Here is an 18133-nt window from a genome sequence, read left to right on the forward strand (position 1 = left end):
TTTGTTTTTTGTTTTAGGTTTTCATAGAGCTGAATCACATTAAAAAGTGCAATACTGTGAAGGGAGTCTTTGTCCTGGAGGAATTTGGTAATTACCCCATCTATTGATTCTAGGTCTGTACTCGACACGGCAGTAACTCAGCTTCACGACAAACGCAACGCTGACACACAGAGATAGCAACTGTAACGACTCAGGGTTCAGTGGATTCACAACAGCTCTTGCTTACCTCGGGGCAAATATAGTCCGTGTTAGAATTAGCTAGTTTAATTTGGCAATTGAGAAGTCCAGCCCTCACAAATAGGAATGTTTGCTAATTTCATATTTATTGCTGATTTTATCAAATAAGACAAAACAACCCTATTTGTGAGATTTCTGTTTTTATTTGCTGTCATTTCATTTTGTCCAAAACTATTTTTCATTTTTAACCATGAGATCTTAGGAGTCAGATCTGTCGTATTATGATGGAAGACTTGATGCACAGCTTGTTTCTGCATCAGACTTTCGTAAGGTTCAAATGTTGGAAATTAGTGCTTTAGGGTAGGAAATCGTTTTAGGGTTCACTCGACCAAATAAGATGGTATGTGCATTAGAGGGAAATTCATCAAAGCCCAGAGCAAAGGGAAGCAGAGCCCCAGATCTTGTTTGGAAGCTGAATTATCTTGAGAAAAAAAATCAATTTAGATTCCTAAGGGGTACTTGATCTGCTTGCTTGATCTTCAGGATAAAAGGATGCTAACTTGTTGGAAATGGCCACATCTGGGTTGCGTTGAGGTGGCACAAAAAAAAAACATTAAGAAAAGGAAAATGTGCTTTCTTAGGCATGTTCAGGTAGTATCTCAGCCATTTCAAAAATTCTAAACATTTTTGCTCTATGGTGCCTACTAAATGCGATTAGTGATTCCTTTCCTGAGACCAGGGCTACTATTTAGATATTTAGAGCATTTCCTTCTTGATGTGTACAGTAGATGGTTTGTCATGGCTTATTATACTGCCATATTTGAAATCGATAACCAGTGACCAGTGAGATTGTTAGGAGAGGCCTAGATCTGTGAGGTTATAGCCCCCATTAATATCAGCGCTGGACTGGGTTACTGCCGTGTCTCTGTGCTGCTTTTGTAATACGTTACCCTCATCTTTGCCGCTATGAAAACCTTCATTCTCCAGCAGGTAAAGTGCTGTCAAATTTCTCTTCTCCTTTCCTCACTTAAAAGCATTCCTCCTCTCCGTTACCACCTTCTCTCATGCCCCTCATTCTTTATGCCGAATCCCCCTCGTTCCTTTCTTGTACCCTTGCCTGAGTTTCTGCCTGTCCTTCTGACAGTTTATGAAACTTTCTGCTCCTCTCCCATCACTTGAAAAAAGCAAACCCCTCTAGCGTTGTTTTTCCCTCAATGTTTTGGGGTTTTGAGACGAAGAAACCTGGCGACTTGACAATGTGGGGAGCTGAGGGTTTTGAACTGCCCCCTTCCCCTCCCCATTTTTTCCGACCCCTACATCTCTTTCGTAGGTTCAGTTACTAATGAAAAGTCTGTCCTCCGACACTGGCTTTGAACTTGGTCTAGGGAGTTGGGCCTCATTAAAAGGACACTTCGGGATTTTAGCAATCTACTTCCCCAGTCAGATAAACTCGTGGATACCATTTTTATGTCTCTGTCTAGTATAAAGGAAGTTAGATGTAGTTTTGTGAGCCCATAAACGCCGTCATTACGCTAACGCTAGTTAGCAATTGTTTTAGTTAGCAACTTCCTTCAAACTGCACGCAGAGACATAAAAATAGTATCCATGTGTTAATCTGACAATGGGGAAGTAGATAAAGGGCCTCAATGCCAAAATGCCAAAGTATCCCTTTAACAGCTTATGTGTTTGTGACATCTTTAAGTGTTCAGTTTCTTGGTTAACACACTTTGTTTTCCCCCTATAATGTCCTGCTTAGTTTCTTTCCCATTCTCCACATTGTTTTACATTGTTATTGTTGTTGCTGTACACATTTGTCCGCACTGTGACTCATGCACAGTCTCCGATTTTTTTGTATTTTTCAAGCCATTCGTGTGAGTTCTTTCCTTTTCCGTGGGCCATGTATGTCCTTCTTTACACAATCATTTTGATGCCTGTATTCAAATGGTTTGCTGCTACAAACAGTTTAATCTATTCACCAAAACAAATCTAGGAACAGTAAGTAAGGGGGGCAGGAAAAAACACATTTTTTTAGGAAACAACCAAACTATATATTTTTTTTTATCAGGTGAGAACCTGAGCCAACTCATTCAGGTATAGTGTTTGACATGTACCACAAGGATAAAGCTGGCGGCAAGCTAGAAGCAAGGTTGAAGTTTGGGTGGTTCTCGCAAACGAAGCAAAGTAAACAAACTAGCCAGCTTTTTGTCAGAGCTGTGGACTGGTCAGATGAAATTCTCTAACTTTGTGAACTCATCTCTGGTGAACTATGCAGACAGTCATCAAGATGGTAGTCCGGTATGCAGACATGGTGGAAACATAACCAAACTGTCCCCAAGTTTTATTCACACACAAGCAGTTTTCCATAGTTCGCTTTAAAGATGATAGCTAGCTACGTAACTTAGCTGTGGCTGTTTGCCAGTCAGCATAGCTTGTAGAAAACTATGCTTTTTGCCCTGGGATAGTGCGACGCTAGCCCCTGTGTCTTTGGTCAAAAGGACATGCAAGCCGTTGATTCACTGTGAACACCTCAATTCCACAGTAACCAGAATAATGGTGAATATATATAGTAGTAAAGATGTGTGGTTTCTACTAGAGAAAATTAATAATAATACAATATTAGTAATGTATATGCAGTCACTAGATAAGACATTGACATAAGTATAGAATAGGTAATATGCATAAACAGTCAAAAGGAATGTATACATAAACATAATGGCAATAATACCTAAGAAATAGACATACATAATAAGTGGCTGTGATGTATACATAATAGGTGATACACGTAAACAATATGCATATATTGGTTGCAATAATAAACTGTGCCACTAGGCTGCAGACGAGCCCTGTAATAGCTCTAATTGCAAAGGCTGACTGACATCCGGGAAGATTCCGGAAAGGGCGGCGCTAGAGAACGACAACTCTTAACGGCTGCGTTTCAAACTCAAAGTAGACCTAGGCACTAAACCCTCAGGCCTTGAATGACGTTTTTCATTGTCACATCCGAGTGTTATTTTAAATGTCCCTTGCCCAAGCGAGGGAGAGTGATGATTAGAGAGGAAACGTCCTTGGTGGAAATCTTGAAGTTGAGCTTAAAAACAACCAACCTAAAGCTATTAATGTTTTATTAAATTTTTATTTAATCAGGGTCTGTAGTAACGCCTGTAGCACTGAGATGCAGTGCCTTAGACCTCTGCGCCACTCAAGAGCACAATGTACCTAGTAAGATAACGTAGCTAGCTAGCACTCCTGTCAGGTAGCTAGCTACAGTTACCCATAGCTGGCTAGCTAGTTTTATAGTTTGGTAACTTACTCTAATGCATTTCTGAATTCCAAAAAATATGTTTATGACTCTAGCGACGTGTTATAGGCTCCTCACTACGAGACTACGCCAATTTTTCAATGCTAAAATCAATGTTGTTTATATATTTTTTAGCAAGCTAGGTTCATAATGTTTTCTAACATGCCGAAAATGCAGCCTTGTTGATTTAAATGTAAAACTTTGTGGCCATCAGAGCTTGACATGTGACTACAGATTGAATTGTGGGTGATATCCTGATACCCTGCAAGTGACAAAAGTTCTTCACTCGCTCAGATGGCAATCAAACTGCATCCAGTTTCACTGGGGATTCCCAGAGGGAAAATTGCTAGACCAAGGGCTGAGTGGGTAAAAAGAACGCGTTTGGACTGCAGCCTAGTGGGTGCCGTATTTCCCCATAGAGAATAACAGGCATAAATGGCGAACTGCCTAAATGGACAGCAGTTACATACAACACTGTAGAATAGGAATTTACAGGTACAAATAACATGCAGGGCGTAAGCATACATGGTAAAAAAATGGATAGAAGTAAGATTATATGGAATATAAACCTGTACAAGATACTGTTCTGACCACGGCTTACCGCAACAGTGAATAGACCAGTTAGAGACCCCCCCCCCCCCCCCCCCCACACACACACACATTCTGAAATAGCATTTTTGTCCCACCCACTTTTATCATTGGAATGTGAAACAAAACGAGGCAACGGGGTGCTTTAGAACCATGTGGATGCCTCCGAACGGTCGGGTAGGCTGTTTGGATTATTTATCCGAATGGATTAAAAATGTGTCCCCTTCACTTCTAAAACCAAAGTTGCGCCCCTGAATTCAACCACTTTTGTTTCATCACAAAACCGGAGAGTAACCTCTGTCTGTTGTCCACAAAGCATACTGCATGTAACAAACAGTCACATGACCTACAGCATGGTCAAGCAAGTTGATGTTTACAACATTTTCGGACTACTAAACAACTATTGATTAAGAACAAAGGAGCGTTACCACAAGTTGCAAAGAAAACGGGAGCTGCCTCCACTATTCCAACACCATTTCAACATCAACATTTCAACATCATCAAATCATCTATGCTTAGTCTAATACAGTGACAACTAAAAGATACCAAAAACAATTTTGTTCAATCAACGTAAGCTAAATATGATGTGGCTGTCCATGGTTTTATTTGTGTGTGTGTGAGAATGCAGAAAAATCATGTTGACTCACCCTACTACAAGCATTTCACTACACCCGCAATAACATCTGCTAAATATGTGTATGTGACCAATACAATTTGAAACGTCAATGACATCCACTCATGTTGACAAAACAGTCTGACTATCATACAATATACACTTTTATTTGTTGTTATCCTAGGCTACCTAGCTAAAATGCTTGCTCGCTAGCCTAACTTCCTTTCGTGGGAAACGTTAGCTAGTTAACATTAGCCTTCTCCGTATAGCTACATAGTTCAATAGCTATCATCCTCTCAGTCCAGGGTAACAATGTATGAATTTATGGTTGGATCAGAATTGCCTTTTATAATTATTGCCTAGTACGGAGAATTAAATCAAAAACAAAGTCCAAATCCCTATCTCAATCCATGACAAGGAAAGGGCTAATTTTAGCAAGCTAGCCACTGGAGGACAACAACTCGAGATGCAACAATTCAAATCATCACATTTTATTTGTCACGAATGCAACAGGTGAATACAGTGAAATGCTTATTTACAAGCCCTTAACCAAAAATGCAGTTAAGAAAAAAAGTGTTTGAAGTATTGACTAAAATAAACTGAATTAAAAAAATAACAAATAATTAAGGAGCAACAATAAAATAACAGTGAGGCTATATACAGGGAGTACCGGTACAGAGTCGATGTGCGGGGCACCGGTTAATTGAGGAATGTAGGTAGAGGTAAAGTGGCTATGCGCGGATAATACACTGAGAGTAGCAGCAGTGTAAAAATGGGGGGTGGGGACAATGCAAATAGTCTGGGTAGCCATTTGATTAGCTGTTCAGGAGTCTTATGGCTTGGGGGTAGAAGCTGTTAAGAAGCCTTTTGGACCTGGACTTGTCTCTCCGGTGTCTTTGGCAATTTGTTGGGCCTTCCTCTGATACCGCTTAGTATAGAGGTCCTGGATGGCAGGAAGGTTGGCGCCAGTGATGTACTGGGCCGTACACACTACCCTCTAGTGCCTTGCGGTTGGAGGCTGAGCAGTTGCCATACCAGGCGGTGACACAACCATTCAGGATGCTCTCGATGGTGCAGGCTGTAGAACTATTTTTTTTTCTATTTTTTTTTCCTGAGGACCCATGCCACATCTTTTCAGTCTCCTGAGGGGGAATAGGTGTTGTCGTGCCCCCTTCACAACTGTCTTGGTGTGTTTGGACCATGATAGTTTGTTGATGTGGACACCAAGGAACTCAACCTGCTCCACTACAGCCCTGTCGATGAGAATGGGGGTGTTTTCGGTCCTCCTTTTTCTGTTGTCCACAAACATCTCCTTTGTCTTGATCATGTTTAGGGAGAGGTTGTTATCCTGGCACCACACTGCCAGGTCTCTGACCTCCTCCCTATAGGCTGTCTCATCGTTGTCGGTGATCAGGCCTACCACTGTTGTGTCGTCGGCAAACTTAATGATGGTGTTGGAGTCGTGCTTGGCCGTGCAGTCATGGGTGAACAGGTAGTACAGGAGGGGACTGAGCACGCACCCCTGGGGGGCCCCCGTGTTGAGGATCAGCGTGATGGATGTGGTGTTACCTACCCTTACCACCTGGGGGTGGCCCGTCAGGAAATCCAGGATCCAGTCACAGAGGGAGTTGTTGAGTCCCAGGGTCCTTAGCTTAGTGATGAGCTTTGAGTGCACTATGGTGTTGAACGCTGAGCTGTAGTCAATGAATAGCATGCTCACATAGGTGTTCCTTTTCTCCAAGTGGGAAAGGGCAGTGTGGAGTGTAATAGGGATTGCATCATCTGTGGATCTGTTGGGGCGGTATGCAAATTGGAGTGGGTCTAGGGTTTCTGGGATAATGGTGTTGATGTGAGCCTTTGAAAACACTACATGGCTACAGATGTGAGTGCTATGGGTCGGTAGTCGTTTAGGCAGGTTACCTTGGTGTTCTTGGGCACAGGGATTATGGTGGTCTGCTTGAAACATGTCAGGGAGAGGTTTAAAATGTCAGTGAAGACACTTGCCAGTTGGTCAGCGCATGCTCGGAGTACACGGCCTGGTAATCCGTCTGGCCCTGTGGCCTTGTGAATATTGACCTGTTTAATTCTTAACGCTACCCATCCCTTAAGCGGGATAATTGTCATCAACAACCGCTGAATAGCATCATGCCTCAGTCAAATAATATTACTGAAAATATTCATATTCATGAAATCACAAGTGCAATATTGCAAAACACAGTTTAGCCTTTTGTTAATCCATCTGTCGTCTCAGATTTTGAAATGATGCTTTACAGGGAAAGCAATCCAAGCGTTTGTAAGTTTATCGATCGCATGACAAAACATTAAGTACACTTAGCATCAGGTAGCTTGGTCACGAAAATCAGAAAAGCAATCAAATTAATCGTTTACCTTTGATCTTCGGATGTTTTCACTCACGAGACTCCCAGTTACACAACAAATGTTCCTTTTGTTCCATAAAGATTATTTTTATATCCAAAATACCTCTGTTTGTTTGGCGCATTATGTTCAGAAATCCACAGGAAAGAGCGGTCACGACAACGCAGACCAAATTCCAAATAATATCCGTAATGTCCACAGAAACATGTCAACCGTTTTTTAGAATCAATCCTCAGGTTGTTTTTAAAATATATAATCGATAATATATCAATCAACAATCGCTGTCCAAATTCTGTTGCGCGAGCAAAACTCATGTGACCACTTGGCGCGATGTTATCGTTCTGGCTAATTTTTCAAAATAAAAGCCTGAAACTATGTCTGAAGACTGTTGACACCTTGAGGAAGCGATAGGAAAAGGAATCTGGTTGATATCCCTTTAAATGGAGCAATGGAAGGCTATGGAACATGGAGTTTTCAAAATAGAAGCCATTTCCTGGTTTGATTTTTCTCAGGGTTTCGCCTGCAATATCAGTTCTGTTATACTCACAGAAAATATTTTGACAGTTTTGGAAACTTTAGAGTGTTTTCTATCCTAATATGTCAATTATATGCATTTTCTTGCATCTGGTCCTGAGAAATAGGCTGTTTACTTTGGGAACATTATTTTTCCAAACATAAAAACAGTGCCCCGTAGCTTCAAGAGTTTTAAGGCTATGGAGAGTGTGATCACACAGTCGTCCGGAACAGCTGAAGCTCTCATGCATGCTTCAGTGTTGCTTGTCTCGTAGCGAGCATGGAAGTTATTTAGCTCATCTGGTAGGCTCGTGTCACTGGGCAGATCGCGGCAATGCTCCCCTTTTGTAGTCTGTAATAGTTTACAAGCCCTGCTACATCCAACGAGCAACGGAGCTGGTTTAGTCAATCTTAGTCCTCTATTGATGCTTTGCCTGTTTGATGTTTCGTCGGAGGGCATAGATTGTTTTCCTATAAGCGTCCAGGTTAGAGTCCCTCTCCTTGAAAGCGGCAGATCTACCATTTAGCTCAGTGCAGATGTTGCCTGTAATCCAGGGGTGTCAAAGTCAAATGGACGGAGGGCCAAATAAAAAAATCAGCTACAAGACGAGGGCCGGACTGTTCGAATGTTCATTGAAAAATTTTTAAATGACGCATATAGTCTAGTGAACCTAATTGAACCTACTGAAAACCTAACAAATATATTACAATATGATCAGATAAATAAAGCAATATTTTCTTATGGCTCTGTCAGTAATCTTTAATTTTCAACAGACACAAAAGACAAATTTCCTTTATATAAATATCCCCATAACATGAACATTAAATGAAAGAAACCGGTATTCAAGGCACCATCAGTAGACTATATTTTCTATTTTAGCAAAAGTGGGCTAAATTTACTTCAAAGAAAAAACAATAATAGCAATTTTCTATCATCCACTCAACTGAAATATTTTTAAAATATAATTGGATTGAAATACAAAAAAATAAAGTGCAAAAATCTATTAATCAAAAACAACACTTTGTTTAAGGAGAAGTAACATGCAGTGAAAACAAATATTAAATTTTAACTTTTAAACTTGAACTGAGTAAAAACTCTAAATATGTGATTGCACAGTAATGTTCACTTGTTTGAGGTTGAGGGTGATACTTGGTGGTGTCCCATCTTTTCCACAAGTTCATCAATGTTCGGGGTAAGGCTCTGAGCTGAAGAAATCCTCAGAATTGAGTGGAGGTGTTCAGCAGTAAGTCGACTTCTGTGTGATGTTTTGTTCAGGTTCATCAAAGAAAACAGTTGTTCACACAGGTATGTGCTGCCAAACATAGACAACGTTTGAGCAGCCTGGATGCGCAGCTGGGGCATTGTGCCGGGGAGGAAACGGGCGAACTCCGCAGCACCCACTGCCGCATATTTTGCCCTCAGTGCATCATTGCATTGGAGGTCAATCAACTCCATTTGGAGGTTTGGTGGTGAGCTTTCCACGTCAACAGCAAATGGGTTACCGAGCAGTTCCAACCTGCTTTTTTGTGCTTCAAAGTCAGCAAATCGGCGTCGAAAGTCAGCGGCAAGCATACCTATTTTATCAGCCAACTGTGTGCTCGGGAACGCACTGGTAGAGAGCTTCTCTTTCATGGTCTGGCAGCTGGGAAAGTGGCTCAAATTTTCTTTCCGCATCTGCGTCTCCCACAGAGTCAGTTTGGTTTTAAATGCCTTCACTGTACTGTACATATCAGAGATGACACGATCCCGACCCTGCAGCTGCAAGTTTATTGCATTCAGATGACTCGTAATGTCACACAGAAAAGCCATTTCACACAGAAACATTTCGTCTCGGAGTTGTGTTGTGTCTTTCCCTTTGCTGTCCAAGAACAGACAAATCTCCTCACGAAGCTCGAAACATCTTTGAAGCACCTTTCCCTGGCTTAGCCATCGCACCTCTGTGTGATAAGGCAAATCACCATGCTCCGTTTCTAACTCCGTCAGAAATGCCTTGAACTGGCGGTGATTCAAACCTTTGGCTCTGATAAAGTTAACTGTGCGCGTGATGATGCTCATTACATGCTCCATTTTCAAGGCTTTACCGCACAACGCTTCCTGGTGTATGATACAATGATAAGCTGTCAGCTCACCTGTCGCGTTTTCCTCTTGCATCTTTTCCCGTATCTTCGCCACCAGTCCGCTCCTGTGTCCACACATCGCAGGTGCTCCGTCGGTTGTCAAACCCACGAGTTTTTCCCAAGGCAGCTCCATCTCATTTACACATCTTGACACCTCTTCATACAAATCATGCCCCGTAGTTGTGCCATGCATAGGACGTAAAGCCAAAAACTCCTCTGTCACGCTTAGGTTGGAGTCCACTCCGCGGATGAAAATTGACAACTGGGCAATGTCAGAAATGTCGGTGCTCTCATCCACAGCCAAGGAATATGCAATAAAATCTTTTCCCTTTTTCACAAGCTGCTCTTTTAGATTGATGGACAACTGGTCTACTCTCTCGGCAATGGTGTTTCTGCTCAGACTCACATTTAAAAAGAGTTGCCTTTTTTCTGGGCAAACTTCGTCACAAACTTTAATCATGCAGTTTTTGATGAAATCCCCCTCCGTAAATGGCCGGGCTGATTTAGCGATCTCTTCTGCCAAAATAAAACTGGCCTTGACAGTTGCGTCCGCGTGTGTGTCCGCGTGTTTCGTTTCATAATGTCGTCTCAGATTATACTCTTTCAGTACCGCCACACTTTCTCCACACAGAAGACACACAGGTTTTCCAGCTACCTTCGTGAACATATACTCCGACTCCCACCTTGTTTGAAACCCCCGGTTCTCAGTATCCACCTTCCGTTTTGCCATTTTTGATGGGTATCTGAAAGTTAATTTTACTGTGATGCTGACGACTGCTGTGCCAATAAATATTGAAATGAAGCAGCCTACTGCTCGGTGCGTCACCTTTGCATTGTGGGAAATGTAGTATTGGTGCGTGTAAAAGATCTGCGGGCTGCCGGCTTGCTGCGGGCCGGTTCTAATAATAAATCAAGATCATCCCAGGGGCCGTAAAAAACCTTCTTGCGGGCCGGATGTGGCCCGCGGGCCTTGACTCTGACATATGTGCTGTAATCCATGGCTTCTGGTTGGGGTATGTATGTACAGTCACTGTGGGGACGACGTCATCGATGCACTTATTGATGAAGCTAGTGACTGATGTGGTGTACTCCTCAATGCCATCGGAAGAATCCCGGAACATATTCCAGTCTGTGCTAGCAAAATAGTCCTGTAGCTTAGCATCTGCATCATCTGACCACTTCCTTATTGAGTGAGTCACTGGTATTTCCTGCTTTAGTTTTTGCTTATAAGCAGGAATCAGGAGGATAGAGTAATGGTCAGATTTGCCAAATGGAGGGCGAGGGGGAGCTTGTACACGTCTGTGTGTGGAGTAAAAGTGGTCTAGAGTTTTTTTTTTTTTTCTCTCTCTGGTGTCATATTTAATATGCTGGTAGAAATTATGTAAAACGGATTTAAGTTTTCCTGCATTAAAGTCCCTGGCCACTAGAAGCGCCGCCTCTGGATGATCATTTTCTTGTTTGCTTATGGCCTTATGCAGCTCTTTGAGTGCTGCCTTAGTGCCCGCATCGGTTTGTGGTGGTAAATAGACAGCTACAAAAAATATAGATGATTAACACTCAAATAGTCTTGTCTACAGCTTATCATGAGATGCTCTACCTCAGGCAAGCAAAACCTTGAGACTTCCTTAATATTAGATTTTGTGCACCAGCTGTTATTTACAAATAGACACAGACCGCCACCCCTTGTCTTGCCAGAGGCAGCTGTTCTATCTTGCCGATGGACTGAAAGCCCCGCCAGCTGTATGTTATCCATGTCGTCTTTCAGCCACGACTCGGTGAAACATAAGATATGACAGTTTTTAATGTCCCGTTGGTTGGATAGTCTTGATCTGAGCTCATCCATTTTGTAATTCAATGATTGCACGTTGGCTAATAGGACTGATGGTAGAGGGGGATTACTCGCTGTCGGATCCTAACAAGGCACCCCGACCTACGCCCCCGATATCTCTGTCTCTTCTTCATGCAAATTCCGGGGATTTGGGCCTTGTCGGGTGTCTGAAGAAAACCCTTTGCGTCCGACTAGTTAAAGAAAAAATCTTCATCCAGTACGAGGTGAGTAATCGCAGTCCTGATATCCAGAAGCTCTTTTCCATCATAAGAGACGGTGGCAGAAACATTATGTACAAAAATAAGTTACAAATAACGCAAAAAAACACACAATTGGTTTGGAGCCCGTAAAAACTTTACGTGATTTTCTTGATTCACCCAGGAGCTTTCAAAGTTGAGCTCACTCAGTTCAGCGCCACGCTGATGGGCTATTATTTTATTTATAAAATATCAAGGGAGGTCAAATGCTCGCTGGCTTCCCTTCCCTAGCATTCAATGCTACGGGTGGCAACAATGTCATACTCTAAGACCAGACTGCATCAGATACAGTGGGGAGAACAAGTATTTGATACACTACCGATTTTTCAGGTTTTCCTACTTACAAAGCATGTAGACATCTGTAATTTTTATCATAGGTACACTTCAACTGTGAGATACGGAATCTAAAACAAAAATCCAGAAAATCACATTGTATGATTTTTAAGTAAATAATTTGCATTTTATTGCATGACATAAGTATTTGATACATCAGAAAAGCAGAACTTAATATTTGGTACAGAAACCTTTGTTTGCAATTAGAGATCATACGTTTCCTGTAGTTCTTGACCAGGTTTGCACACACTGCAGCAGGGATTTTGGCCCACTCCTCCATACAGACCTTCTCCAGATCCTTCAGGTTTTGGGGCTGTCGCTGGGCAATACGGACTTTCAGCTCCCTCCAAAGATTTTCTATTGGGTTCAGGTCTGGAGACTGGCTAGGCCACTCCAGGACCTTGAGATGCTTCTTACGGAGCCACTCCTTAGTTGCCCTGGCTGTGTGTTTCGGATCGTTGTCATGCTGGAAGACCCAGCCACGACCCATCTTCAATGCTCTTACTGAGGGAAGGAGGTTGTTGGCCAAGATCTCATGATACATGGCCCCATCCATCCTCCCCTCAATACGGTGCAGTCGTCCTGTCCCCTTTGCAGAAAAGCATCCCCCAAAGAATGATGTCTCCACCTCCATGCTTCACGGTTGGGATGGTGTTCTTGGGGTTGTACTCATCCTTCTTCTTCCTCTGATCCCACACCTTCCTCATGATCATTGATGCCCCACGAGGTGAGATCTTGCATGGAGCCCCAGACCGAGGGTGATTGATCGTCATCTTGAATTGAATAAATAAAATAAAATACAAATGAATTACTTAAATCATTCAATGTGATTTTCTGGATTTTTGTTTTAGTTTCCATCTCTCACAGTTGAAGTTGTACCTATGATAAAAATTACAGACCTCTACATGCTTTGTAAGTAGGAAAACCTGCAAAATCGGCAGTGTATCAAATACTTGTTCTCCCCACTGTAGATGTCCTACACATACAGAGACAGAGGGGCACTGTGTTGCTCTCTCGGGTGCTTTCTACATTCAGCCTCTTGCAAATTGATGGAAAATTATGAAAAGACTAAAGATATATATATTTTTGGTCAATTTTTCAGGGAAGCCTGGCTTCCCTTGGCATCCATGAATACACACCACTGCTTCAAATGGGGCATAAGGGGTAAGTAATCCAAAAGTAACTGAAAGTAATCAGATTATGTTACTGAGTTTGGGTAATCCAAAAGTTATGTTACTGATTACAATTTTGGACCGGTAGTAATTGTAGCGGATTACATTTACAAAGTAACCTATCCAACCCTGCTCGTGACTGAGGTAGAAGGGGATTCTTCAACTAGCTAGCTAGCTTATTAGCTGGCTAGCTACCTACAGTGGCTTTCTTAGCGCGTTATTGAACTTAGCTTCGCAAACACTATAATTTGAGAGGGTTTACGAAGAACATATTTTATGTCTGCAAGAACCACCCAAAGTTGCAATTCGATTCTACTGTCCCTCCCCCTTAAATATCAAATATATTTGCTAGACCTAGCAGTGGCAGAAATGTAATGTTGACAATACCACACTTTTTCAGATAGTATATGATAGTATTCACCGTCTTGGACTTCAGGTTTTTATCATGCCCAAGTAAAGCGTGTCTGTGTTTTGATTTGGTCCAATCTAGCATGTACCCAAAGCAAATCGGGTAGCATCATTTTCGAGATAAGTGTCAACTCTGAACCAGTTCAGTACTTGTGGACTCTCTTGGCCCACAGCCTCTTTTGCGCACCCTCTCATAGTCTGAAAACATTGGTCACATGCTACACCCCCTGCTACCCCCAGCTCTCACTTTTTCTTAAAGGGAGGTTTCAACCTCTTGAATCCTTTGTTTTGTCTCTTGCACCTGCACTTGTAGTTCCTGAAACTAAAGAAGTGGTGATCCACAAGTACAAGACACCCATGGTGAGTTGAACTCTTCCGCTGTCGTAGCTAACGCAATACTCTTGCCATTCAATAGCCACCAGATCTGTTTTAACAGTACTGCATTGCGTATATGTCCTGACACAATTTTGAAGAGTAATACCTTTTAATTTCTAAAATGCATGTCATATTTTTTTTCAAATAATATAATCCCCTTTTTGTTCATAACACGATTAGTGTAAGTTCTACAGAGCTATGACACCAAATAATGAGTAAGGAGGCACAAGTAGTATGACTACGCCACAAGTAGCTATGTCAAAGCTACACTTCCCTCATGCTCTCGCTCTCTTTTTTTTTCTTGCTCTCAAACAGGCACACCAGATCTGTTACTCCGTCCTCTGCCTTTTCTCCTACGTGGCTGCGGTGAAGGGGAAGGAAGCAGAAGGCAAGTCCAAGCTCCTATCTCCAAGACCCCTGCCCAGCTAGTCTACGACCCATTCAATCTCTACGACCCATCCAATCTACCCCCCCCACCCCTCCCCCTCCCACACACACACACACACAAACAAAACCCCCTGTGCCTCACTCTGCAACAAAGTGGAATCTCGGTCCTACTATGACATTGAGTTCTGACAATCCTTGACCTACTTAAGCACACACCTCTACTCCTCTTTGCACCCTGTAAGTACATCTCCAAGAAATACCCTCTACTCTTTGTGCATGGCCCTGTAAGTAAAATCCCTAGTGTGTGTGTGTGTGTGTGTGTGTACATAAACTAAGCAAAAAAAGAAACGTCCTCTCACTGTCAACTGCGTTTATTTTCAGCAAACTTAACGTGTAAATATTTGTATGAACTTAACAAGATTCATCAACTGAGACATAAACTGAACAAGTTCCACAGACATTTGATTAACAGAAGTGGAAGTGTCCCTGCACAAAGGGGGGGTCAAAATCAAAAGTAACAGTCAGTATCTGGTGTGGTCCCCAGCTGCATTAAGTACTGCAGTGCATCTCCTCTTCATGGACTGAGCCAGATTTGCCAGTTCTTGCTGTGAGATGTTACCCCACTATTCCACCAAGGCACCTGCAAGTTCCCGGACATTTCTGGGGGGAATGGCCCTAGCCCTCACCCTCCGATCCAAACAGGTCCTAGACGTGCTCAATGGGATTGAGATCCTGGCTCTTCGCTGGCTTTGGCAGAACACCAACATTCCTGTCTTGCAGGAAATCACGCACAGAATGAGCAGTATGGCTGGTGGCATTGTCATGCTGGAGGGTCATGTCAGGATGAGCCTGCTGGAAGGGGGTACCACATGAGGGAGAAGGATGTCCTCCCTGTAACGCACAGCGTTGAGATTGCCTGCAATGACAACAAGCTCAGTCCGATGATGCTGTGACACACCGCCCCAGACCATGACGGACCCTCCACCTCCAAATCTATCCTGCTCCAGAGTACAGGCCTCGGTGTAACGCTCAATCCTTCGACGATAAATGCGAATCCGATCATCACCCCTGGTGAGACAAAACCGCAACTCGTCAGTGAAGAGCGCTTTTTGCCAGTCCTGTCTGGTCCAGCGACGGTGGGTTTGTGCCCATAGGCGACGTTGTTGCCGGTGATGTGTGGTGAGAACCTGCCTTACAACAGGCCTACAAGCCCTCAGTCCAGCCTCTCTCAGCCTATTGCAGACAGTCTGAGCACTGATGGAGGGATTGTGCGTTCCTGGTGTAACTCGGGCAGTTGTTGCCATCCTGTACCTGTCCCGCAGGTGTGATGTTCAGATGTACCGATCCTGTGTAGGTGTTGTTACACGTGGTCTGCCACTGCAAGGACAATCAGCTGTGTGTCTTCACTCCCTGTAGCGATGTCTTAGGCGTCTCACAGTACAGACATTGCAATTTATTGCCCTGGCCACATCTGCAGTCCTCATGCCTCCTTGCAGCATGCCTAAGGCACATTCACTCAGATAAGCAGGGACCCTGGGCATCTTTCTTTTGGTGTTTTTCAGAGTCCGTAGAAATGCCTCTTTCGTGTCCTAAGTTTTCAGAACTGTGACCTTAATTGCCTACCGTCTGTAAGCTCTTAGTGTCTTAACGACCGTTCCACAGGTGCATGTTCATTGTTTATGGTTCATTGAACAAGCATGGGAAACAGTGTTAAACCCTTTACAATGAAGATCTGTGAAGTTATTTGGATTTTTACGAATTATCTTTGAAAGACAGGGTCCTGAAAAAGGGACGTTTCTCTTTTTGCTGAGTTTATATATGCATGTATGTATGTATATGTGAACCCTGGTCTGTGGCATCGTGCGTAAAATTTCCCAACCCAGGTCATGTCCTCTAGACTCCTCCCATACAGGCCCAGCCTGAGGCCTTGGCCGTAAACGTGCTTGTTCTTCAAGGGGAGACTTGGTCCGTCCGTCCCCCATCTCTGTCCCCTCTTTGACTGTCCTCTCGTCCTGGCCTGCTGCCAAGGTCTCATTGGTTGTTTTTAATGGGATGGAGACAGCGAGGGGGAGGGATATGTGAGGCACAGCCCTGCAAGTCGATAAGAAAGCAACCAAACCTCCCTGTCCACTCTGCGACTGTGTGATGAATATTCTATGTGCTACGTGGTATTACTGTAAAACTCCAGTCTGTCCCAAGTCCAAACCAGTGAAAAGTTTAAAAAGCACTCTAGTACTGACGGGTGTCACTTTGTTAAATACTACTACTGTTAAATACTACTACTGTATGGTGCATCAAACACTGCATGTAAAAGCTTATTAAAGGTTTCATTCCTTTTGATCACAAAGTATATTGTGTGGTCCAAGATGCGCGTATCTCTTTAGCTTGCCCAGTGAGGCTAAACTACTGTAGTTCTACTGTCAAATTTCTTGTCTGTGGTCCTCTTTATTGAATTGCATGTTACTATGGAGAAAAAAATATTTGAAGAGAAGCAGAATGCTGTACATTTCACCATAAAATGTTTTACAATGTGTGGTTTATTCACTAGATGTGCAATACTTTACATAGTTAGCCAGAGCCAGATCATTGTTCTGATAAAACATCTCGGCTATTCTGGCTTTCAAAGTGCAAAGAATGTAAAAAAAAAAATAAAAAAAAAAAGGACTTCCTTGTCTTACATATTTATTGAAGTGAATAAATGATGACCTCTTGTTTATAAGTGCAAAATCACTATTTGGAGATTCTAAACCTACTGCTGCGCTATCAAGCCCTGCTGTTATGGTTTTGTCCGTTAAAGTCTTCATGTTGTGTCAGTACTGTGGTAAGAGAAATAAATACATTCTAGCCCCATTTCAGCCCAACTGTAAATCCCACAGTTTGAGTGTGTACATGCAGTGTATTGTTTTGCCAGATCAGCAATATATGAATAATACAGCTATGTGATCAGGATATTGTTTTTAATGTTTAAGTGGCTTTTATTTTTTAGAGAGGAAATGCTTGTGTAAGGAACATAGTTACAAATTCCACGGGGCAATTATTTAAGGCATTTCATGATTGACAATAAAAACACTGGTGTAAATATGAGGGTCTCAAAACCGTTTGAAGACTAGGTATAGTTTCTTAGACTAGTTACATATGAGAACCTTAAGAAACGGGAGTATTTGAAACCAACCAACCCTATTATTGTGGTAGCTAGCCTGCTGCTGTGGTGAAAGTGATGGAATAATTGAAATGGGTGTGAAAAAAAGTATTTATAGAACATGTACAGCTTTGGCAATATCAAAATAAAAGTTGTCAAAACTAAAGCCCTCCATTTTGTCTCAAGTCATTATTATGTCACAGTTTGGATGAACACAAATGATGTAGCACATCCAATGTGCATACATATATTTGGAAAACATACCAAGAATGAAATCTAGAGTAACATTTGTGAAGATTTAATGCAATACCCTTTTTTTTTTTTTAAATTAACACATCACAAATTATTACAATGAGCGCTGTTAGCATGAACTATATATGTAATATAGAATAGACAATTGACACCTATGATTGTAACGAACAATAACAAATATTTGTTGCTACTGGAACAATGCCAAGTTGCACAATATTTGTGGCTTTCAACATGCACATGTACTGTAGAGGACAAGTTGTCCTCCATTGAAGACAAATGGCAGATCTATTCATTGACAA

At 42.4% G+C, this 18133-nt stretch overlaps 1 protein-coding gene across 19 annotated transcripts in view; it reads left to right on the forward strand.

Moving 5' to 3' along the window:
• LOC139411302 (MAP kinase-activating death domain protein-like) overlaps positions 1-17754 on the forward strand; it is an 80083-nt gene extending 62329 nt beyond the window's left edge. For 18 of the 19 annotated variants that reach the window (XM_071157440.1, XM_071157457.1, XM_071157450.1 and 15 more), the window contains 3 exons: positions 18-87; positions 13995-14041; positions 14372-17754. In XM_071157440.1, coding sequence (XP_071013541.1) covers positions 18-87; positions 13995-14041; positions 14372-14485 — 231 coding nt within the window. In that variant the 3' untranslated portion in view covers positions 14486-17754. The remainder of the gene's footprint in view (positions 1-17; positions 88-13994; positions 14042-14371) is intronic. The other variant, XM_071157452.1, reaches the window with a different exon arrangement.
• Positions 17755-18133: the final 379 nt, after the last annotated feature.

Source organism: Oncorhynchus clarkii, chromosome 6 (genome assembly GCF_045791955.1).
Source record: "Oncorhynchus clarkii lewisi isolate Uvic-CL-2024 chromosome 6, UVic_Ocla_1.0, whole genome shotgun sequence".
NCBI classification, from domain to species: domain Eukaryota; kingdom Metazoa; phylum Chordata; class Actinopteri; order Salmoniformes; family Salmonidae; genus Oncorhynchus; species Oncorhynchus clarkii.